This window comes from Cyclopterus lumpus, chromosome 19, assembly GCF_009769545.1.
Source record: "Cyclopterus lumpus isolate fCycLum1 chromosome 19, fCycLum1.pri, whole genome shotgun sequence".
NCBI lineage: Eukaryota > Metazoa > Chordata > Actinopteri > Perciformes > Cyclopteridae > Cyclopterus > Cyclopterus lumpus.
In genome coordinates this window covers 17,922,334-17,946,657 of record NC_046984.1, presented here as the reverse complement: position 1 = coordinate 17,946,657, position 24,324 = coordinate 17,922,334, and the positions used below count along the sequence as shown (strand labels likewise).

Genomic DNA, 24,324 nt, shown 5'->3' with positions numbered 1-24,324 from the left:
CTACAGAAACCACATCACCAGATAATTGATCTCTGAGGTGTTCAGGGCCAGTAAAATAACTTCAGTTTTGTCTGAGTTTAACATCAGGAAGTTGCAGGTCATCCATGTTTTTATGTCTTTAAGACATTCTTGAATTTTAGCGAGCTGGTTGGTCTCCTCTAGTTTGATCAATAGATATAATTGAGTATCGTCTGCATAGCAATGAAAGTTTATGCAGTGTTTCCTGATAATGTTGCCCAAAGGAAGCATATATAAGGTAAATAAAATTGGTCCAAGCACAGAACCTTGTGGAACTCCGTGATTAACGTTGGTGGTCATTGAGGCTTCATCGTTTACAAATACCAATTGAGATCGATCAGAGAGGTGCCAATTAAAGGCAACACGTCTTTAAGCAGCCTCGTTGGGATGGGGTCCAAGAGACAGGTAGACGGTTTAGAAGTAGAAACCGTTGAGGACAATTGGTCTAGGTTAATGGGAGAAAAGCTATCCAAATATACACCAGGGCATACAGCCGTTTCCAAGGCCACTCCTCTTGACAGATCGGCAGTAGTTGAGGGAAAGAGATCATCAATCTTGCCTCTAATAGTTCAAATCTTTTCATTGAAGAAGTTCATGAAGTCATTACTACTATTGAGGTCTATAGGAATACACGGCTCCACAGAGCTGTGACTCTCTGTCAGCCTGGCTACAGTGCTAAAGAGAACCCTGGGGTTGTTCTTGTTTTTCTCTATTACTGATGAGTAATAGGCTGCTCTGGCATTACTGAGAGCCTTTTTATATGTTTTAAGACTATCTCGCCAAACTAAGCGTGATTCTTCCAGATTGGTGGAACGCCATATGCTTTCAAGCTTTCGTGAAGTTTGCTTTAGTTCACGGGTCTGAGGGTTCTACCAGGGAGCAAACCTCCTTTGACTCACTGTCTTTTTCTTCAGTGGGGCTATCGAGTCTAATGTCATTCTCAGTGAGCCTGTAGCACTATCGACAAGATGATCAATCTGGGACGGACTAAAGTTAGCACAGGAGTCCTCCGTCACATTGAGACGTGGTATTGAATCAAATGCAGAAGGAATCTCTTCTTTAAATGTAGCTACAGCACTGTCAGTTAGACATCTGGTGTAGAAACTTTTGACTAACTGTGTATACTCCGGGAGTATAAACTCAAAAGTTATGAGGTAATGGTCTGACAGAAGAGGGTTCTGTGGGAAGACCTCCAAATGCTCAATGTCAATGCCATATGTAAGAACAAGGTGGAGGGTGTGGCCAAAGCAGTGAGTGGGTTTCTGTACTCTGACAGAAGCCAATCGAGTCCAACAATGAGATAAATGCAGTACTAAGGCAATCATTATCAATATCCACATGAATATTAAAATCTCCTACAATAATAACCTTATCACTTTTATGGACTAAACTTGATAAACACTCTGAAAATTCAGATATAAATTCTGAATATGGACCTGGTGGCCGGTACAGTATAACAAATAGGATTGGCTGTAATGTTTTCCAGGTTGGATGTGAAAGACTAAGAACAAGGCTTTCAAATGAGTTGTAGTTTAGTTTAGGTTTAGGATTCATTAATAGGCTTGAGTCAAAGATGGCTGCTACTCCACCTCCTCGGCCGGTGCCTCGAGGAATGTGAGTATTAATATGACTTGGATGAGTTGATTCATTTAGGATGACATATTCTTCATGGCTCAGCCAGGTTTCAGTAAGACACAATAAATCAATGTGATTGTCTGATATTAAATCATTTACTAATACAGCTTTAGATGACAGAGATCTAATACTTTCTATTTCTACTGGATTGTTGTTCATGAGGTTCCCTGCTATGTTCATGTCTATTTTATTAAAATTTTACTGAATAATTTTTCAGAAAATCAAAGGCAAAGTCGGCTAAAAAGAGAACTTGGTATTCATAATTTTCTAATATTTTAACTTTATTTAAAGCAGTTCCTTAAAAGTGTATATAAAAAAGACACTAGTGTAGGGGACTAAAAGGACTGAATTCACGGGGCCCCTTTAAGAGAAGGGACGTAACCCTGGTGACAAGGGGGGGTTAAAGGGCACCAGGAAGGGACAGTGGGTTATGGTTTTGTGGATGGAGATAAACGGCCAAAGGGAATACTTGCCTCTTTGTTATTTCCACGCTCCTACACTAGCTTGTTATTCAGGAGGAACTTTATGTCCATGGTTATTTTCATGAGAATTTACTGTACCGTTTTTGAGAAATTCTAATTAATTTATTTGAGTGTGTACATACTGTATATTGTGAGACAGTTTAGTAGCTTTGTTCTCTGACAATCTGTTGGTTTTACTTTCATTTCTATTCCAACCAAGCGGTGCATCCCAAGTCTCTTATTTTGTCATTTCCTCGCTTCAACCGGAAGTTGTTCTGAGTCGCCGTATCGACCGCCGTCCCAAAGCTCTTATTTCTGATGTGAGGAGCGAGGAAGCGAGAGAGCAGCCTACCAGGAAGTGTTTTAACGCTCGACACGCCCCCTCATGGTTCATCAGTTATTTGATTGGACGCTGCAGAGTTTCATACCAGAGTGAAGACGGATCACATAATAAACTTGAGTTATATATTAGATTTGTTTTCTGATTCATCATCTGGTTAAAATATATGTTCATTGTGGTTCTGAACAACAAAAAGACCACAAACAACTTTCTTTAATTATAAAATATTAGTCTTTTCATGGTCTGTTAATTCTCTCAATAACAAGCAAGAGCAGGAGAGACGAAACACTTCTGACTTCATTTCTCATCGTTTTCATCACGTCACGTGAGGCTGATGGTTCCTGAGTGTCGGCTTTGATGACTTATGTCGCCTCGATTTCCCCAAAAACATTGGTCCTATGAATTAAATCCAGTGTTCAAGAGAAACCATAATCATATTCTGGGTTATTTAATAATGACGTCACAATTCCAATACATAGAAATACAAATAATACGGTAGACAACAGGTTCCACTCTGACTAATAACTGTCTTTATTATTATAGTGGTTATTACTGTCTTTTATTAGTACAAGTACATTGATTACTGTGTCTTTACTATTATAAATAGTGATAACTGGTATAAAAGCAATATTTCACATTAAACATAGTTATTCCAGCGCCCTTTGCACTCAGCACTACTGTCCTGCTGTTTACAAAAGTTATTGTTTTGTATTTCTGTGTTTGTACATTAAGAGCAACAAATAAACATTTAGTCAAATTTCTTGAGTGTCTCCACTAATGAAAGCTGATATCAGTCTGAAGTCACGTTGTTCATAATGTGCTCCCTGCAGATGTCCAGCAGCCGTTGGCGATTAAAGCAGATGTCCCCCCTGAGTGCCTGGACCAGGACCAGGACCAGGACCTGGACCAGGAACCCCTCCACAAAAAAGAGGAAACGGAGAAACTCTGGAAGGAAACCAGGACACCTGAGTCTGCTGCACCTGCCCTAGAATATAAAGAAGCCCTTGTAAGTCATGTGGGATGTAACACTGGCAACAAACCCTTCAGCTTCTACAAGTGTAGTAAAAGGTTTTACTACAAGGGGTTTCTGCAGAGACACATGAGATTCCATTTTGGAAAAATGTCCTCCAGATGTTTGGTTAGAAAGAAATGTTTTAGAGAGATGCAAAAGAAAGAATCACAGCAAAGAGTTCACACAGGAGAGAAACCATTTGGTTGTGATGTTTGTGGGAAACGATTTACACAACAGGGGAGTCTGAAGACACACAGGAGAGAAACCATTCGGTTGTGATGTTTGTGGGAAACGATTTAGTACACAGGCACATCTGAAGAGACACGTGACAGTTCACACAGGAGAGAAACCATTTGATTGTGATGTTTGTGGGAAACGATTTAGTACACAGGCACATCTGAAGAGACACGTGACAGTCCACACAGGAGAGAAACCATTCAGTTGTGATCTTTGTGGGAAAAGATTTACAGAACAAGGGGGTCTGAAGAAACACATGAGACTCCACACAGGAGAGAAACCATTCAGTTGTGATGTTTGTGGGAAACGATTTACAGACCAAAGGAATCTGAAGAGACACATGAGAGTCCACACAGGAGAGAAACCATTCGGTTGTGATGTTTGTGGGAAACGATTTAGTACACAGGCACATCTGAAGATTCACATCAGAGTCCACACAGGAGAGAAACCATTCAGTTGTGATGTTTGTGGGAAACGATTTACACAACAAGGGAGTGTAAAGAGACACATGAGAGTCCACACAGGAGAGAAACCATTCAGTTGTGATGTTTGTGGAAAACGATTTACAGGCCAAAGGAATCTGAAGAGACACATGAGAGTCCACACAGAATAGAATGTGTTCCTTTCATTTGTAAAAAGAAAATTGATGATGTAAGTTTTTTATGTTTTCCTTCTCGTTTTTAGTCAAACAAATATGTAAAATGTCTCAAATATTCCCTATTTCATTTGTTTGTAAATGTGAAGGAAGGCAACGTTGTCTTTGTTTACATCTAATGAATCTCCATTATCTGATGGAGGAAACTACAAACAAACAAGTCTGTACAAATATATCTGTGTGTAATATGCATATTTCTGTGTATTGTTTTTAAATCTACATAAAATAAACTTTTGCGAGTCTACTTTGTGTTTCTGTAACCATAGTGACACTTCGAGCCTATCGTTTTGTATAATTCCCTAGAAATAAGCTTATATGTAACTAATCTCACAGGAAGGTTCTTGGAAAAGATTTGATGGATAGTTAGCAGGAAAGTAGAGAAAAGAGCGAGTTGGCCAATGTTCTGCTCTTCATACTTTTCTGGATGGAAAAGAACAAAATGTACTTCAGCTATTTCTTCGCTCGGCTTCGGCCAATCAGCTTGTAGCTCACTTCGAGCTAAACACTCAAAGTCACGACTGTTTGCTGTGCTGGCTCCTCATTGGTGGAACGAGCTCCCCATTGACATCAGGACAGGAAGTCTCTACAGACTAAAAACACATCTTAGTGACTACACCTTGAATAGGGAAGGTAGAGCCGTAGTAGCACTCTAGTAGCACTTAAATGTCTCTTACCGATAGCACTTTGTAGTTTAACACTTTAGCGGCACTTAAATGTCTCTTACCGATAGCACTTTGTAGTTTAACACTTTAGTAGCACTTAAATGTCTCTTACCGATAGCACTTTGTAGTTTAACACTTTAGCGGCACTTAAATGTCTCTTACTGATAGCACTTTGTAGTTTAACACTTTAGTAGCACTTAAAGGTCTCTTACTGATAGCACTTTGTAGTTTAACACTTTAGCGGCACTTAAATGTCTCTTACAGACTTTAGCAGCACTTAAATGTCTCTTACTGATAGCACTCTGTAGTTATTGAAGAAATTGTACTTTCTTGATTCTTGTTGTTCTGAGTTTGGACTCATGGTTTAATGCACTTATTGTAAGTCGCTTTGGATAAAAGCGTCCGCTAAATAACATGTAATGTTCCGGTTGACGAGGAACTCGGGGTGATCTAAATTTGATCTGCCTAAATCAGACTTGTTCCACTTTCTACCGATTAGACACCTCATTTAGAATGAATATCCCCAGTTTCCTAACCACCTCCTGGATCTCTGATTGACTACTTGCTTACTCTGGTTCCAATGCGAAAGGGCTCCATTTCAACGATCTACGGCTCCATTGACTCCCTTAACCATGACATGTCATCTAAAACAGGCCTGGGACAAAAACATTGGTAGACCCATATCTGACAACCGGTGGGTTCGCATTCTGGACTTGTCCCACTCCTCAATCTGTGAGACACGAACTGTTGCAATGCAACGTTTTGTTTCATGTTCACTACACAAATGCCCGTCTGGCTAAAATCGACCCAAATATGAACGACAGCTGCAATAGGTGTAAACAGTCACCTGCCAACCGTACCCAAATGTTTGGGTCGTGCACAATTTAAAAGATTTTTGGGATCAAATCTTCGATACGCTTGGCACAGTATTGGGAGTAAAACTTGATCCCGAACCCCTCTCAACACTTTTTGGAATCCAACCACCGGAAATACCCAATCTGCCATCGACAGGGCGACGCATCCTGGCCTTTACGACACCGTTAGCTAGACGCCTCATTCTATTTAAGTGGAGACACATAACAGTTGGTTAAAAGAGATTGTGGCGGCCTGTTCCTGGTTCCTGGTGTCTTCTGTGCCACGTTACGGGACTCCTCTTGACTCACACGTTGAAACGCTCACATATTGACTCTCGAGACGTCGATTCCATTTCCAACATTTTGTCGATTTATTTTCCCTTTTTTATCAAACTTAACAAAATCATAAGTCTATGATCTATAAGGTGAGCTATAAGGTGAGGTCAACGACTGTGCCGATGTCCCGTTCTAGTTAACAAAAATATCTAGACCGGGATATATATTATAATATTTAAAAAAAAATATATATATATATATATATATATATAGAGAGTTCATGAAACACCAGAACTCGGTGTGACCTAGAAGTGTTGACTTGATAGTGTTTTAAATGGTAATGTTGATTCAGACTAAAGGAGCTTTGCTGCACTCAATGCTGCGTTCCTCTTCCCACTGAAGAGCTCCCAGTTTAACCCTTTCATCAAAGCTTCTGGAGCTCAAGTCAAACCAAAGAATGAGGACTGAGGCTGCAGAACACCAGAGAGAGCAGATCAAGACGTCATATTGATCACTTTACAGCAGTTTGATCACTTTGCAGCAGTTTGATCACTTTACAGCAGTTTGATCACTTTACAGCAGTTTGATCACTTTGCAGCAGTGTGATCACTTTACAGCACTTTGATCACTTTACAGCACTTTAATCACTTTACAGCAGTGTGAGCACTTTACAGCAGTTTGATCACTTTGCAGCACTTTGATCACTTTACAGCACTTTGATCACTTTACAGCAGTGTGAGCACTTTACAGCACTTTGATCACTTTACAGCAGTGTGATCGCTTTACAGCAGTGTGATCACTTTACAGCAGTGTGATCGCTTTACAGCAGTGTGATCACTTTACAGCACTTTGATCACTTTACAGAAGTTTGATCACTTTACAGCACTTTGATCACTTTGCAGCACTTTGATCACTTTACAGCAGTTTGATCACTTTACAGCTGTGTGATCACTTTACAGCAGTGTGATCACTTTACAGCACTTTGATCACTTTACAGCACTTTGATCACTTTACAGCAGTGTGATCACTTTGCAGCACTTTGATCACTTTACAGCAGTGTGATCACTTTGCAGCACTTTGATCACTTTACAGCAGTTTTCAGCCGCCATTTTGAGGCCGTCCCTAAAGGTCTCCACGTGTAAATCCCTATAAAGTTTGACCAGAGGACCGTCGGGTGTTAAAGTTCCTCCCTGATGAATGTAACCAGAGGAGGAGAGCTGGGAACGAACCACATTCACCAAAAGTCTCACAACTACAATGAATGAGCTGGAAACGGACCCGGATGTGACTCGAAGCCGTAAAACGAGCACGAAGCCCGGATCAGTAATGAAGAAGCACCGACCTGATGTGAGTCGCTCCTGTTCTCTTAGAGCACAAACGGAGTCCTCATAGTCTGATATGAACCTGTCAATCAGCCCCAACGTGTCTCCAGTGGCCGCGTGGAGTCGCTGCTTCACCAAAACTCTCAGCATCTCTCGTGCGATGTGTCCTTTCCGTGTCGAGTCATCCAGGAACATCAGTTGTGACGCGCGTGTCGAGGCTCATGTTGATGACGTACGTGGTGACGGTCGAAGCCTCGCAAGGCGGCCGGACCACGTGACTGATTCAGGAAACAGGCTCGTTCGAGGTGTGTGTGTGTGTGTGTGTGTGTGTGTGTGTGTATGTGTGTGTGTGTGTGTGTGTGTGTGTTTGTGTGTGTGTGTGTGTGTGATCTCGCAGTCCGTGCAGCTACTTTGGAGAGGACGTGTCGGTGGAGAAGCTGAAGATGTACCACCCCGACTTCATCCGTTACCTCAGGAACAGGTGAGCAGGTGGACGGGATGAAAGCCGGGTTTCACGTTTCAAATGGTTGGAAGTGAGATGAAAAGAGAAACCAGAGAGCTGCCGCGGGGAGGCTCCTCCTCGCGGTGACCGAGAGCGCACAGCTTTTATATGCGTGTGCAGATTTATTAATGTCTCGTTTTGACTTTCTTTTTCAGATTCCTTCGCTCCAAGGTCCTGAAGACCAAATACAAGGCCGGTTACCGCCCGTCGACCGGCGCCGTGATGCTGCTGGCCGCGCTGCACACCTGCGACCAGGTCGGAACGCTGGGACGAGGCCGCAGTCGTCGTGGAAACGCGACCTGGAAGCGGGGTTAAATGGTTCGAATGAGTTTAATCCTGACTTGTGGCTCTTGTGTCGACACAGGTGAGCGCGTACGGCTTCATGACCCCCGACTACAGGAAGTACTCCGACCACTACTACGACCGCAGCTACCGGCCCGTGGGCTTCTTCGTGAACCACGACCTGCACCTGGAGACGAGCCTGTGGCAGCAGCTGCACCGGGCCGGCCTCATCCGGCTCTACATGCGCCAGTGACGTCGGGTTCCTCCCGTCGGCAGACAGGAAGTCCCGTTTCTCTCTCAAGACGTCGTTCGGGACTCAAGAACAAAAGAAAGTAGCAGAAGTTTTGTTTTTGTGAAGGAAAACAAAAGAGTATTTTTGTATTGACGGCTGCGGTTATTGTTCATTATATAGATTTACTTTTCTTTTTCGAGATTTTGTAATTCGACAACTATTGAATGGATAACTTTTAATTCTGCCTCATTTGAATGATGTCAAATAGTTAATGACCATAAAACTACAAAGGGAACGACGTTCCGCTACTTGGTTCAAAGATGCTAATAAACAAAAGTAAACGTTTCTCCTGCTGAGCATCTGTTTCTAACTGTATCCATGCCAGTTCCTCTCTCCCTCGTCTCCTAGTTCCTCTCTCCCTCGTCTCCTAGTACCTCCCTTGTCTCCTAGTTCCTCTCTCCCTCGTCTCCTAGTACCTCCCTTGTCTCCTAGTTCCTCTCTCCCTCGTCTCCTAGTACCTCCCTTGTCTCCTAGTTCCTCTCTCCCTCAAATGGAAACCTGAAACCTGCTTCAAGGAGTGAGAAGCGTCGGCAGTCGTTTTTAATTCGTACGGATACGGTCAAAGCAATGAGGTCACAGATTGTTTTATTTGATATTGATATACTTTGAATCAACTGTGTGTGAACGGACATTTACCCAGTGACTTAAAACTGCTGTGTGTGTGTGTGTGTGTGTGTGTTTTTTTAGGTAAAGGGACTTCATTTATTTATTTTGTTTTAAAGCACACCAGTGTACTTTTCGTCCACAAGGTGGCGCAGTGAGACGATGAGAACATTGTGTCGTCTCTACTGGACTTTCAGAGCCTTTTAAAAACAAAACTAAGTGAACCCGTAGTTTGGTTGTTGTTGTTGTTGTTGGCGCTGATGGTCCAAAGCTCCTCCAGATTTGTTGTTGTCTGGAAACCAAAGGCAAACTGCAAGTCGGGAGCATTTAGTGTCCAACGTTTAGTTTGTGTGCTGTGGAGTCGATACGTATCCAGACAAAGTGATCCAGTCAACTGAAGTGTTGCATCGTGTTTTCACAAAGTGCAAACAGGGAGAACTTCAGAGTGCAATTTTAGATTTAGACCTTTTTAAATTCTGTATAGACTAAACTGATCTCAGCTGGTTTGTTTTCTTGCTTGGTCCCATAACTTAGTATGATTTCCCAGAAATTAACTGAAGTGTAACTGTAAACTCTTATATTTGTGAAGATGACTTTCGATTAATTAAATGAATTTAATTACTGGTCAATTGTGTCTTCATGCAATTTACAATTCTTTATATATATATATATATATATATATATATATATATATATATGTGTATATATGTGTATATATATGTGTGTGTATATATATGTGTATATATGTGTATATATGTATATATATATATATATATATATATATATATATATATATATATATATATGATCCCGAGACTCCCGAACCGGATCCTCTCCGCCCCCTGGCTGCGCCTAGATATCCTGTCCATGAAGGTCACGAACAGGACCGGTGATAAAGGGCAGCCCTGGCGGAGGCCAACACCCACCGGGAACGTGTCTGACTACCGAGGAGACGAACACAGCTCCTACTGCAGGCGTACAGAGACCGGATGGCCCGTGCCAACGGGTCCGGCACCCCATACTCCCGCAGCACCCCCCACAAAACCCCCCGAGGGACCCGGTCGAAAGCCTTCTCCAGGTCTACAAAGCACATGTAAACTGGTTGGGCAAACTCCCAGGACCCCTCCAGTAATCTTGCGAGGGTAAAGAGCTGGTCCACTGTTCCACGACCGGGATGGAATCCGCACTGTTCGTCTTGAATCTGAGGTTCGACAAGCGGTCGGAGCCTCCTCTCCAGCACCCTGGCATAAGCTCTTCCCGGGAGGCTGAGCAGTGTGATACCACGATAGTTCGAGCACACTCTCCGGTCCCCCTTCTTGAAGATGGGAACCACCACCCCGGTCTGCCAGTCCATGGGCACTGTTCCCGACCCCCATGCGACACTGAAAAGGCGTGTCAACCAAGACAGCCCAACAATGTCCAGCGCTTTCAGCATCTCAGGGCGGATCTCATCCACCCCTGGCGCCTTGCCACCAAGGAGCTTTTTGACAACTTTAGCGATCTCTGTGAATCCACCCCAAAGTCTTCCGGCGCTGCCCCCTCTCCGGTGGACATGTTGGCCGAGCTTAGGAGTTCCTCAAAGTGCTCTTCCCACCGCCCGACGATGTCCGTAGTCCGGGTCAGCAGTCCCCCCCCCCTTGCTGAGAACAGCCTGGGGTAGACCCTGCTTTCCCTTCCTGAGCCGCCAGAACTTCCTTGAGGCCAACCGAAAGTCCTTCTCCATGGCCTCCCCGAACTCCTCCCATGCCCAAGTTTTAGCCTCCGCGACCATCGCCGCTGCAGCCCTGCTGGCCCGCCGGTACCCGTCAGCTGCTTCAGGAGACCCCTGGGCCAGCCAGGCCCGAAAGGCCTCCTTCTTCAGTTTGACGGCTTCCCTCACTCCCGGTGTCCACCACCGGGTTCTCGGGTTGCCGCCACGACAGGCACCGATGACCTTCCGGCCACAGCCCCGAGCAGCCGCGTCCACAATAGAGGCTTTGAACAAGGTCCACTCGGATTCCATGTCCCCAGCCTCCCTCGGGATTTGTGAGAAGTTCTTCCGGAGGTGGGAGTTGAAGACCTCCCGGACAGGATCCTCTGCCAGACGTTCCCAGTTCACCCTCACTACACGTTTGGGCTTGCCAGGTCTCTCTAGCCGAGTCCCCCGCCATCTGATCCAACTCACCACCAGGTGGTGATCAGTTGACAGCTCTGCTCCTCTCTTCACCCGAGTGTCCAAGACATACGGCCGCAGATCAGATGATACGATTACAAAGTCGATCATTGATCTCCGGCCTAAGGTGTTCTGGTACCAGGTACACTTATGAGCCACCTTATGTTCGAACATGGTGTTCGTTATCGACAAACTGTGGCTAGCACAGAAGTCCAACAACAAAACACCATTCGGGTTCAGATCGGGCAAGCCGTTCCTCCCAATCACGCCCCGCCAGGTTTCTCTGTCATTGCCCATGTGAGCGTTGAAGTCTCCCAAGAGAACTTTGGAGTCGGCAGGCGGCGCCCTTTCCAGGACCCCTCCCACCGACTCCAAGAAGGCCGGATACTCCGAAATGCTGTTCGGTGCATAAGCACAAACAACAGTCAGAGCCTTACTCCCCGCAACCCGTAGGCGCAGGGAGGCGACCCTCTCGTTCCCCGGGGAAAACTCCAACACTGCGGCACTCAGCCGGGGGCTCGTGAGTATCCCCACTCCCGCCCGGCGCCTCTCACCCTGGGCAACTCCAGAAAAGGACAAAGTCCAACCCTTCTCCAGGAGCTTGGTTCCAGAGCCCATGCTGTGCGTGGAGGTGAGCCCAACTATATCTAGCTGGTACCGCTCCACCTCCTGCACCGGCTCTTTTCCCGCTAGTGAGGTGACGTTCCACGTCCCTAGAGCTAGTCTATGCCGCCGGCGATCGGCCCGCCCAGGTCTCCCGCCTGGCCCGCCGCCCGGTCTACATAGCACCCGACCCCGATGATTCTCCCTGCGGGTGGTGGGTCCACAGGGTGACTGCTGCTCCATGGTGTTTTTTCGGGCTGAGCCCGACCCGGCCCCATGGGAGCGAAAGCCCGGCCACCAGACGCTCGCCGACGAGCTCCCCTCCTGGGTCTGGCTCCGGGAGGGTGCCCCGGTTTCCCTTGTCCGGGCAAGGTAGCTTCAGTCCGTGGGCTGCTTATCATCAGGGTTTATTGAACCGCTCTTAGTCTGGGCTCTCCCCCGAGACCTGTTTGCCTTGGGAGACCCTACCAGGGGCTGACGCCCCGGACAACATAGCTCCCAGGATCACTGAGCCACTCAAACTCCTCCACCACGTTAAGGTGGCAATTCATAGGAGTATATTATATTATTCATATATATGTTAAACTGTTTGCTTACCTGTAAACAATAGTACGAATGAAATAAAGGCTGTTTAGGTGACACTAGACACTAATTGGATCAGACAGTTAAAAACAATCTCTACTTTCCTGCTAAAACCTTCTGGGGAATTTACATAGAAGCTTATTGAAATGGAATTATACAAAACAATAGGATCTGTAAAATAAAGTGTCACCAAAGTTTCAGTAGCACAAAGTAGTTTATTTCATGTAGATGTAAAAGCATTACAATGAAACATGCATTTTAAATACAGATGTATTTGTACAGAGCTTTTAGTTTCTTTCATCACACAGTATGTTGTCATTGTTTTTAGATGTTCAGAAAACACTTTGCCTTCCATCTCATTGACAAACTAACTAAATAGGGAACATTTGACATATTTTTAAAAATAAACAGTAGGGAAAGACAACTCAAACTTCATTATCAATCTTTCACAAATCAAAATAAACAATTTCACAAATCAAAAGAAACTAATTCTACTTTGTGTGGACTCTTGTGTGTTTCTTCAGACTTTCATGTCTTGAAAATCTGAATCCACAAACTTTACAAGCAAATGGTTTCTCTCTTGTGTGGATTCTCATGTGTATCTTCACACTTCCCTGTTGTGCAAATCTTGTCCCACAAACATCACAACTGAATGGTTTCTCTCCTGTGTGGACTCTCATGTGTATCACCAATTGGCCTGTTTCTTTAAATCCTTTTCCACAAATATTACAACTAAATGATTTCGCTCTTGTGTGGACTCTCATGTGACTCTTCAGACTTTGCGTGTCTATAAAACTTTTCCCACAAACATCACAACAGAAGGGGTTCTCTCCTGTGTGGACCCTCATGTGTCTCCTCAAAGATCCCTCGACTGTGAATCTTTTCTCACAAACATCACAACTGAATGGTTTCTCTCCTGTGTGGATTCTCATGTGTTCTTTCAGATGTCCCGTTTGTATAAAACTTTTCCCACAAACATCACAACAGAAGGGTTTCTCTCCTGTGTGGATTCTTGTGTGTACCTTCAGACTTCTCTCGTCTTTAAATCTTTTCTCACAAACATCACAACCAAATGGTTTCTCTCCTATGTGGACCCTCATGTGTTTCTTCAAATATCCCTCTACTGAGAATCTTTTCTCACAAACATCACAACCAAATGGTTTTTCTCCTGTGTGGATTCTCATGTGTTCTTTCAGATGTCCCGTTTGTATAAATCTTTTCCCACAAACATCACAACAGAAGAGGTTCTCTCCTGTGTGGACCCTCATGTGTCTCCTCAAAGATCCCTTGACTGTGAATATTTTCTCACAAACATCACAACTGAATGGTTTCTCTCCTGTGTGGACCCTCATGTGTCTCCTCAAAGTTCCCTCTACTGTGAATCTTTTCTCACAAACATCACAACCAAATGGTTTCTCTCCTATGTGGACCCTCATGTGTTTCTTCAAATATCCCTCTACTGAGAATCTTTTCTCACAAACATCACAACCAAATGGTTTTTCTCCTGTGTGGATTCTCATGTGTTCTTTCAGATGTCCCGTTTGTATAAATCTTTTCCCACAAACATCACAACAGAAGAGGTTCTCTCCTGTGTGGACCCTCATGTGTCTCCTCAAAGATCCCTCGACTGTGAATCTTTTCTCACAAACATCACAACTGAATGGTTTCTCTCCTGTGAGGACTTTTGCTTGTGATTCTTTCTTTTGCTTTGCTTTAAAACATTTCTTTCTAACCAAACAGTTGGTGGACATTTTTCTACAATTGTCCCCGTCTCCACTTTCAGGTCCAGAATCTGACAACGGTTCTTGCCAATCACCATCAATGACTTCTGTCTCAGAAGATCCTGAAGCCTTTTCATCATCAGCATTTGGATGTGAATGACGATGTGGATTTAGGTTCCTGACTGGTCCTGAACCTCCACAGTCCTCTCCATCAGTTTCTGTTGTTATCGGTGTAGCTGAGCTGCCGGCTGGAGGCTCCGCCTCTCTGTTGTCCTCCGTCTGGCTTTGATGAAGCCGTGAGGTCTGAGGTTTGTCATCTTCACTCTTCACAGTAACAACAGTGAATGAGACCTTGGTGAGATCGGCCTCCTGCAGCACCGTAAGCTGCTCTCCCTCTAGACCGGTCCAGAGATCCTCTTTCATGTAGAGGGGCTCCGGCTCCTCTTTCATCTGGAGGGGCTCCGGCTCCTCTTTTATCTGGAGGGGCTCCGGCTCCTCTTTCATCTGGAGGGGCTCCGGCTCCTCTTTCATCTGGAGGGGCTCCGGTTCCTCTTTCATGTAGAGGGGCTCTGGGTCCTCCTGGTTCTGGTTCAGGTCCAGGCACTCAGGGGGGACATCTGCTTTAATCGCCAACAGCTGCTGGACATCTGCAGGGAGCACATTATGAACAACGTGACTTCAGACTGATATCAGCTTTCATTAGTGGAGACACTCAAGGAATTTGACTAAATGTTTATTTGTTGTTCTTAATGTACAAACACAGAAATACAAAACAATAACTTTTGTAAACAGCAGGACAGTAGTGCTGAGTGCAAAGGGCGCTGGAATAACTATGTTTAATGTGAAATATTGCTTTTATACCAGTTATCACTATTTATAATAGTAAAGACACAGTAATCAATGTACTTGTACTAATAAAAGACAGTAATAACCACTACAATAATAATAGACAGTTATTAGTCAGAGTGGAACCTGTTGTCTACCGTATTATTTGTATTTCTATGTATTGGAATTGTGACGTCATTATTAAATAACCCAGAATATGATTATGGTTTCTCTTGAACACTGGATTTAATTCATAGGACCAATGTTTTTGGGGAAATCGAGGCGACATAAGTCATCAAAGCCGACACTCAGGAACCATCAGCCTCACGTGACGTGATGAAAACGATGAGAAATGAAGTCAGAAGTGTTTCGTCTCTCCTGCTCTTGCTTGTTATTGAGAGAATTAACAGACCATGAAAAGACTAATATTTTATAATTAAAGAAAGTTGTTTGTGGTCTTTTTGTTGTTCAGAACCACAATGAACATATATTTTAACCAGATGATGAATCAGAAAACAAATCTAATATATAACTCAAGTTTATTATGTGATCCGTCTTCACTCTGATATGAAACTCTGCAGCGTCCAATCAAATAACTGATGAACCATGAGGGGGCGTGTCGAGCGTTAAAACACTTCCTGGTAGGCTGCTCTCTCGCTTCCTCGCTCCTCACATCAGAAATAAGAGCTTTGGGACGGCGGTCGATACGGCGACTCAGAACAACTTCCGGTTGAAGCGAGGAAATGACAAAATAAGAGACTTGGGATGCACCGCTTGGTTGGAATAGAAATGAAAGTAAAACCAACAGATTGTCAGAGAACAAAGCTACTAAACTGTCTCACAATATACAGTATGTACACACTCAAATAAATTAATTAGAATTTCTCAAAAACGGTACAGTAAATTCTCATGAAAATAACCATGGACATAGAGTTCCTCCTGAATAACAAGCTAGTGTAGGAGCGTGGAAATAACAAAGAGGCAAGTATTCCCTTTGGCCGTTTATCTCCATCCACAAAACCATAACCCACTGTCCCTTCCTGGTGCCCTTTAACCCCCCCTTGTCACCAGGGTTACGTCCCTTCTCTTAAAGGGGCCCCGTGAATTCAGTCCTTTTAGTCCCCTACACTAGTGTCTTTTTTATATACACTTTTAAGGAACTGCTTTAAATAAAGTTAAAATATTAGAAAATTATGAATACCAAGTTCTCTTTTTAGCCGACTTTGCCTTTGATTTTCTGAAAAATTATTCAGTAAAATTTTAATAAAATAGACATGAACATAGCAGGGAACCTCATGAACAACAATCCAGTAGAAATAGAAAGTATTAGATCTCTGTCATCTAAAGCTGTATTAGTAAATGATTTAATATCAGACAATCACATTGATTTATTGTGTCTTACTGAAACCTGGCTGAGCCATGAAGAATATGTCAACCTAAATGAATCAACTCCTCCAAGTCATATTAATACTCACGTTCCTCGAGGCACCGGCCGAGGAGGTGGAGTAGCAGCCATCTTTGACTCAAGCCTATTAATGAATCCTAAACCTAAACTAAACTACAACTCATTTGAAAGCCTTGTTCTTAGTCTTTCACATCCAACCTGGAAAACATTACAGCCAATCCTATTTGTTATACTGTACCGGCCACCAGGTCCATATTCAGAATTTATATCTGAATTTTCAGAGTGTTTATCAAGTTTAGTCCATAAAAGTGATAAGGTTATTATTGTAGGAGATTTTAATATTCATGTGGATATTGATAATGATTGCCTTAGTACTGCATTTTTCTCATTGTTGGACTCGATTGGCTTCTGTCAGAGTACAGAAACCCACTCACTGCTTTGGCCACACCCTCCACCTTGTTCTTACATATGGCATTGACATTGAGCATTTGGAGGTCTTCCCACAGAACCCTCTTCTGTCAGACCATTACCTCATAACTTTTGAGTTTATACTCCCGGAGTATACACCGTTAGTCAAAAGTTTCTACACCAGATGTCTAACTGACAGTGCTGTAGCTACATTTAAAGAAGCGATTCCTTCTGCATTTGATTCAATACCACGTCTCAATGTGACGGAGGACTCCTGTGCTAACTTTAGTCCGTCCCAGATTGATCATATTGTCAATAGTGCTACAGGCTCACTGAGAATGACACTAGACTTGATAGCCCCACTGAAGAAAAAGACAGTGAGTCAAAGGAGGTTTGCTCCCTGGTATAACCCTCAGACCCGTGAACTAAAGCAAACTTCACGAAAGCTTGAAGGTATATGGCGTTCCACCAATCTGGAAGAATCACGCTTAGTTTGGCGAGATAGTCTTAAAACATATAAAAAGGCTCTCAGTAATGCCAGAGCAGCCTATTACTCATCAGTAATAGAGAAAAATAAGAACAACCCCAGGGTTCTCTTTAGCACTGTAGCCAGGCTGACAGAGTCACAGCTCTGTGGAGCCGTGTATTCCTATAGACCTCAGTAGTAATGACTTCATGAACTTCTTCAATGAAAAGATTTGAACTATTAGAGGCAAGATTGATGATCTCTTTCCCTCAACTACTGCCGATCTGTCAAGAGGAGTGGCCTTGGAAACGGCTGTATGCCCTGGTGTATATTTGGATAGCTTTTCTCCCATTAACCTAGACCAATTGTCCTCAACGGTTTCTACTTCTGAACCGTCTACCTGTCTCTTGGACCCCATCCAAACGAGGCTGCTTAAAGACGTGTTGCCTTTAATTGGCACCTCTCTGTTGGATATTGTTAATGTGTCTTTGCTAACAGGCCATGTACCACATTCCTTCAAAGTAGCTGTAATTAAACCTCTCCTGAAGAAGACCACTCTTAATCCAGAGGTGTTGGCTAACTACAGACCGATCTCTAACCTTCCCTTCCTCTCTAAGATCCTTGAGAAAGTAGTCGCAAATCAGTTGTGCGACTTCCTACATCAGAATAGTTTATTTGAGGAGTTTCAGTCAGGATTTAGAAAAGACCACAGCACAGAGACAGCACTGGTGAAAATTACTAATGACCTCCTAATTGCATCAGATAAAGGACTCATCTCTGTACTGGTCTTGTTAGACCTTAGTGCTGATAAAGGACTCATCTCCGTACTGGTCTTGTTAGACCTTAGTGCTGATAAAGGACTCATCTCTGTACTGGTCTTGTTAGACCTTAGTGCTGATAAAGGACTCATCTCCGTACTGGTCTTGTTAGACATTAGTGCTGATAAAGGACTCATCTCTGTACTTGTCTTGTTAGACCTTAGTGCTGATAAAGGACTCATCTCCGTACTGGTCTTGTTAGACCTTAGTGCTGATAAAGGACTCATCTCTGTACTGGTCTTGTTAGACCTTAGTGCTGATAAAGGACTCATCTCTGTACTGGTCTTGTTAGACCTTAGTGCTGCGTTCGACACCATTGATCATGACATCCTATTACAGAGACTGGATCAGTCGATTGGCATTTCAGGTACCGCACTAAGTTGGTTTAAATCCTATTTATCAGATCGATCTCAATTGGTATTTGTAAACGATGAAGCCTCAATGACCACCAACGTTAATCACGGAGTTCCACAAGGTTCTGTGCTTGGACCAATTTTATTTACCTTATATATGCTTCCTTTGGGCAACATTATCAGGAAACACTGCATAAACTTTCATTGCTATGCAGACGATACTCAATTATATCTATTGATCAAACTAGAGGAGACCAACCAGCTCGCTAAAATTCAAGAATGTCTTAAAGACATAAAAACATGGATGACCTGCAACTTCCTGATGTTAAACTCAGACAAAACTGAAGTTATTTTACTGGCCCTGAACACCTCAGAGATCAATTATCTGGTGATGTGGTTTCTGTAGATGGCATTGCCCTGGCATCCAACACCACTGTAAAGAATCTCTAGTTATCTTTGACCGAGACTTGTCCTTTAACTCCCACGTTAAGCAAATCTCAAGGATTGCATTTTTTCATCTACGTAACATTTCAAAAATCAGGCACATCTTGTCTCAAAAAGATGCAGAAAAGCTGGTTCACGTGTTTGTTACTTCCAGACTAGATTACTGCAACTCCTTATTATCAGGCTGCCCTAATAAGTCTCTTAAATCCCTCCAGTTGATCCAGAATGCTGCAGCTCGTGTACTCACAAAAACTAAGAAAAGAGATCCCATGACTCCTGTATTAGCTGCTCTGCACTGGCTCCCTGTAAAATCAAGAATCACATTTAAAATTCTTCTCCTCACCTACAAAGCCTTGATTGGTGATGCACCATCATATCTTAAGGAGCTTGTAGTACCATATTGCCCCACTAGAGAGCTGCGCTCACTAAATGCGGGGCTACTTGTGGTTCCTAGAGTCCTAAAAAGTAGGATGGGAGCCAGAACCGTCAGTTATCAAGCTCCTCTTTTATGGAACCAGCTTCCACTTTGATCACTTTACAGCACTTTGATCACTTTACAGCACTTTGATCACTTTACAGCAGTGTGATCACTTTACAGCTGTGTGATCACTTTACAGCACTTTGATCACTTTACAGCAGTTTGATCACTTTACAGCAGTGTGATCACTTTACAGCAGTTTGATCACTTTACAGCAGTTTGATCACTTTGCAGCACGTTGATCACTTTACATCACTTTGATCACTTTACAGCAGCGTGATCACTTTGCAGCACTTTGATCACTTTACAGCAGTTTTCAGCCGCCATTTTGAGGCCGTCCCTAAAGGTCTCCACGTGTAAATCCCTATAAAGTTTGACCAGAGGACCGTCGGGTGTTAAAGTTCCTCCCTGATGAATGTAACCAAAGGAGGAGAGCTGGGAACGAACCACATTCACCAAAAGTCTCACAACTACAATGAATGAGCTGGAAACGGACCCGGATGTGACTCGAAGCCGTAAAACGAGCACGAAGCCCGGATCAGTAATGAAGAAGCACCGACCTGATGTGAGTCGCTCCTGTTCTCTTAGAGCACAAACGGAGTCCTCATAAGCTGCTGTTAATGTGTCCAACAGCCCAAAAGCCTCTTCAACGACCGCGTGGACTCGCTGCTTCACCAACAGTCTCAGCGTTTCTCCTCGAGACATGGCGACCAACACAGGAGGAGAGCGGCGAGCAGCGCATGCGCGGTACATGTGCGTCCCGTCTGTCGTGATGTGAAGCGCGTATCGAGGCGCGTGTTGATGACGTATGTGATGACGTTCGAAGCCTCGCGAGCGCAGCCGTCCCACGTGACTGATTCAGAAGATCACGTCCCGATCACGTGGTGTGGACTCGGGACTTTGTTGTCGGTCCACACAGGAGAGAACCTCTTCTGTTGTGATGTTTGTGGGAAAAGATTTATACAAACGGGACATCTGAAAGAACACATGAGAATCCACACAGGAGAAAAACCATTCAGTTGTGATGTTTGTGAGAAAAGATTCTCAGTAGAGGGATATTTGAAGTAACACATGAGGGTCCACATAGGAGAGAAACCATTTGGTTGTGATGTTTGTGAGAAAAGATTTAAAGACGAGAGAAGTCTGAAGGTACACACAAGAATCCACACAGGAGAGAAACCCTTCTGTTGTGATGTTTGTGGGAAAAGTTTTATACAAACGGGACATCTGAAAGAACACATGAGAATCCACACAGGAGAGAAACCATTCAGTTGTGATGTTTGTGAGAAAAGATTCACAGTCGAGGGATCTTTGAGGAGACACATGAGGGTCCACACAGGAGAGAACCCCTTCTGTTGTGATGTTTGTGGGAAAAGTTTTATAGACACGCAAAGTCTGAAGAGTCACATGAGAGTCCACACAAGAGCGAAATCATTTAGTTGTAATATTTGTGGAAAAGGATTTAAAGAAACAGGCCAATTGGTGATACACATGAGAGTCCACACAGGAGAGAAACCATTCAGTTGTGATGTTTGCGAGAAAAGATTTAAAGACGAGAGAAGTCTGAAGGTACACACAAGAATCCACACAGGAGAGAAACCATTCAGTTGTGATGTTTGTGGGACAAGATTTGCACAACAGGGAAGTGTGAAGATACACATGAGAATCCACACAAGAGAGAAACCATTTGCTTGTAAAGTTTGTGGATTCAGATTTTCAAGACATGAAAGTCTGAAGAAACACACAAGAGTCCACACAAAGTAGAATTAGTTTCTTTTGATTTGTGAAATTGTTTATTTTGATTTGTGAAAGATTGATAATGAAGTTTGAGTTGTCTTTCCCTACTGTTTATTTTTAAAAATATGTAAAATGTTCCCTATTTAGTTAGTTTGTCAATGAGATGGAAGGCAAAGTGTTTTCTGAACATCTAAAAACAATGACAACATACTGTGTGATGAAAGAAACTAAAAGCTCTGTACAAATACATCTGTATTTAAAATGCATGTTTCATTGTAATGCTTTTACATCTACATGAAATAAACTACTTTGTGCTACTGAAACTTTGGTGACACTTTATTTTACAGATCCTATCGTTTTGTATAATTCCATTTCAATAAGCTTCTATGTAAATTCCCCAGAAGGTTTTAGCAGGAAAGTAGAGATTGTTTTTAACTGTCTGATCCAATTAGTGTCTAGTGTCACCTAAACAGCCTTTATTTCATTCGTACTATTGTTTACAGGCAAGCAAACAGTTTAACATATATATGAATAATATAATATACTCCTATGAATTGCCACCTTAACGTGGTGGAGGAGTTTGAGTGGCTCAGTGATCCTGGGAGCTAAGTTGTCCGGGGCATCAGCCCCTGGTAGGGTCTCCCAAGGCAAACAGGTCTCGGGGGAGAGCCCAGACTAAGAGCGGTTCAATAAACCCTGATGAACAGCAGCCCACGGACTGAAGCTACCTTGCCCGGACAAGGGAAACCGGGGCACCCTCCCGGAGCCAGACCCAGGAGGGGAGCTCGTCGGCGAGCGTCTGGTGGCCGGGCTTTCGCTCCCATGGGGCCGGGTCGGGCTCAGCCCGAAAAAACACCATGGAGCAGCAGTCACCCTGTGGACCCACCACCCGCAGGGAGAATCATCAGGGTCGGGTGCTATGTAGACCGGGCGGCGGGCCAGGCGGGAGACCTGGCGGCATAGACTAGCTCTAGGGACGTGGAACGTCACCTCACTAGCGGGGAAAGAGCCGGAGCTGGTGCAGGAGGTGGAGCGGTACCAGCTAGATATAGTTGGGCTCACCTCCACGCACAGCATGGGCTCTGGAACCAAGCTCCTGGAGAAGGGTTGGACTTTGTCCTTTTCTGGAGTTGCCCAGGGTGAGAGGCGCCGGGCGGGAGTGGGGATACTCACGAGCCCCCGGCTGAGTGCCGCAGTGTTGGAGTTTTCGCCGGGGAACGAGAGGGTCGCCTCCCTGCGCCTACGGGTTGCGGGGAGTAAGGCTCTGACTGTTGTTTGTGCTTATGCACCGAACAGCATTTCGGAGTATCCGGCCTTCTTGGAGTCGGTGGGAGGGGTCCTGGAAAGGGCGCCGCCTGCCGACTCCATAGTTCTCCTGGGAGACTTCAACGCTCACGTGGGCAATGACAGAGAAACCTGGCGGGGCGTGATTGGGAGGAACGGCTTGCCCGATCTGAACCCGAATGGTGTTTTGTTGTTGGACTTCTGTGCTAGCCACAGTTTGTCCATAACGAACACCATGTTCGAACATAAGGTGGCTCATAAGTGTACCTGGTACCAGAACACCTTAGGCCGGAGATCAATGATCGACTTTGTAATCATATCATCTGATCTGCGGCCGTATGTCTTGGACACTCGGGTGAAGAGAGGAGCAGAGCTGTCAACTGATCACCACCTGGTGGTGAGTTGGATCAGATGGCGGGGGACTCGGCTAGAGAGACCTGGCAAGCCCAAACGTGTAGTGAGGGTGAACTGGGAACGTCTGGCAGAGGATCCTGTCCGGGAGGTCTTCAACTCCCACCTCCGGAAGAACTTCTCACAAATCCCGAGGGAGGCTGGGGACATGGAATCCGAGTGGACCTTGTTCAAAGCCTCTATTGTGGACGCGGCTGCTCAGGGCTGTGGCCGGAAGGTCATCGGTGCCTGTCGTGGCGGCAACCCGAGAACCCGGTGGTGGACACCGGGAGTGAGGGAAGCCGTCAAACTGAAGAAGGAGGCCTTTCGGGCCTGGCTGGCCCAGGGGTCTCCTGAAGCAGCTGACGGGTACCGGCGGGCCAGAAGGGCTGCAGTGTCGATGGTCGCGGAGGCTAAAACTCGGGCATGGGAGGAGTTCGGGGAGGCCATGGAGAAGGACTTTCGGTCGGCCTCAAGGAAGTTCTGGCAAACCATCCGACGGCTCAGGAAGGGAAAGCAGGGTCTACCCCAGGCTGTTCTCAGCAGGGGGGGGGAACTGCTGACACGGACTGGGGACATCGTCGGGCGGTGGAAAGAGCACTTTGAGGAACTCCTAAACCCGGCCAACATGTCCCCTGGAGAGGGGGCAGCGCCGGAAGACTTCGGGGTGGATTCACCCATATCCCTGGCAGAGGTCGCTAAAGTTGTCAAAAAGCTCCTTGGTGGCAAGGCGCCAGGGGTGGATGAGATCCGCCCTGAGATGCTGAAAGCGCTGGACATTGTTGGGCTGTCTTGGTTGACACGCCTTTTCAGTGTCGCATGGGGGTCGGGAACAGTGCCCATGGACTGGCAGACCGGGGTGGTGGTTCCCATCTTCAAGAAGGGGGACCGGAGAGTGCTCGAACTATCGTGGTATCACACTGCTCAGCCTCCCGGGAAGAGCTTATGCCAGGGTGCTGGAGAGGAGGCTCCGACCGCTTGTCGAACCTCAGATTCAAGACCAACAGTGCGGATTCCGTCCCGGTCGTGGAACAGTGGACCAGCTCTTTACCCTCGCAAGATTACTGGAGGGGTCCTGGGAGTTTGCCCAACCAGTTTACATGTGCTTTGTAGACCTGGAGAAGGCTTTCGACCGGGTCCCTCGGGGGGTTTTGTGGGGGGTGCTGCGGGAGTATGGGGTGCCGGACCCGTTGGCACGGGCCATCCGGTCTCTGTACGCCTGCAGTAGGAGCTGTGTTCGTCTCCTCGGTAGTAAGTCAGACACGTTCCCGGTGGGTGTTGGCCTCCGCCAGGGCTGCCCTTTATCACCGGTCCTGTTCGTGACCTTCATGGACAGGATATCTAGGCGCAGCCAGGGGGCGGAGAGGATCCGGTTCGGGAGTCTCGGGATCATATATATATATATATATATATATATATATATATATATATATATATATATATACACATATATATACACACACATATATATATATGTGTATATATACATATATATATATGTATACGT

At 44.9% G+C, this 24,324-nt stretch overlaps 2 protein-coding genes and 1 pseudogene across 5 annotated transcripts in view; 2 read left to right on the top strand and 1 right to left on the bottom strand.

The window, feature by feature from the left end:
• The window catches only part of LOC117748375 (gastrula zinc finger protein XlCGF8.2DB-like), a 5,956-nt gene extending 1,348 nt beyond the window's left edge, over nucleotides 1-4,608 (top strand). The window contains exons 2-3 of one of the 2 annotated variants that reach the window (XM_034558058.1): nucleotides 3,315-3,653; nucleotides 3,724-4,608. In XM_034558058.1, coding sequence (XP_034413949.1) covers nucleotides 3,315-3,653; nucleotides 3,724-4,316 — 932 coding nt within the window. In that variant the 3' untranslated portion in view covers nucleotides 4,317-4,608. Of the gene's footprint in view, nucleotides 1-3,284; nucleotides 3,654-3,723 lie in introns of both variants that reach the window. The other variant, XM_034558056.1, reaches the window with a different exon arrangement.
• LOC117748349 (zinc finger protein 2-like) overlaps nucleotides 1-20,216 on the bottom strand; it is a 40,067-nt gene extending 19,851 nt beyond the window's left edge. Inside the window, exons 1-2 of one of the 3 annotated variants that reach the window (XM_034558008.1) lie at nucleotides 19,967-20,216; nucleotides 12,908-14,826 (exon numbers count right to left, since the gene is read on the bottom strand). In XM_034558008.1, coding sequence (XP_034413899.1) covers nucleotides 12,980-14,826; nucleotides 19,967-20,159 — 2,040 coding nt within the window. In that variant the 5' untranslated portion in view covers nucleotides 20,160-20,216 and the 3' untranslated portion in view covers nucleotides 12,908-12,979. Of the gene's footprint in view, nucleotides 1-12,907; nucleotides 14,857-19,966 lie in introns of those variants that run through there. The other 2 variants (XM_034558007.1, XM_034558006.1) reach the window with 2 other exon arrangements.
• Nucleotides 20,217-20,320: 104 nt separating this feature from the next.
• Nucleotides 20,321-21,466, top strand: LOC117748386 (annotated as a pseudogene).
• Nucleotides 21,467-24,324: the final 2,858 nt, after the last annotated feature.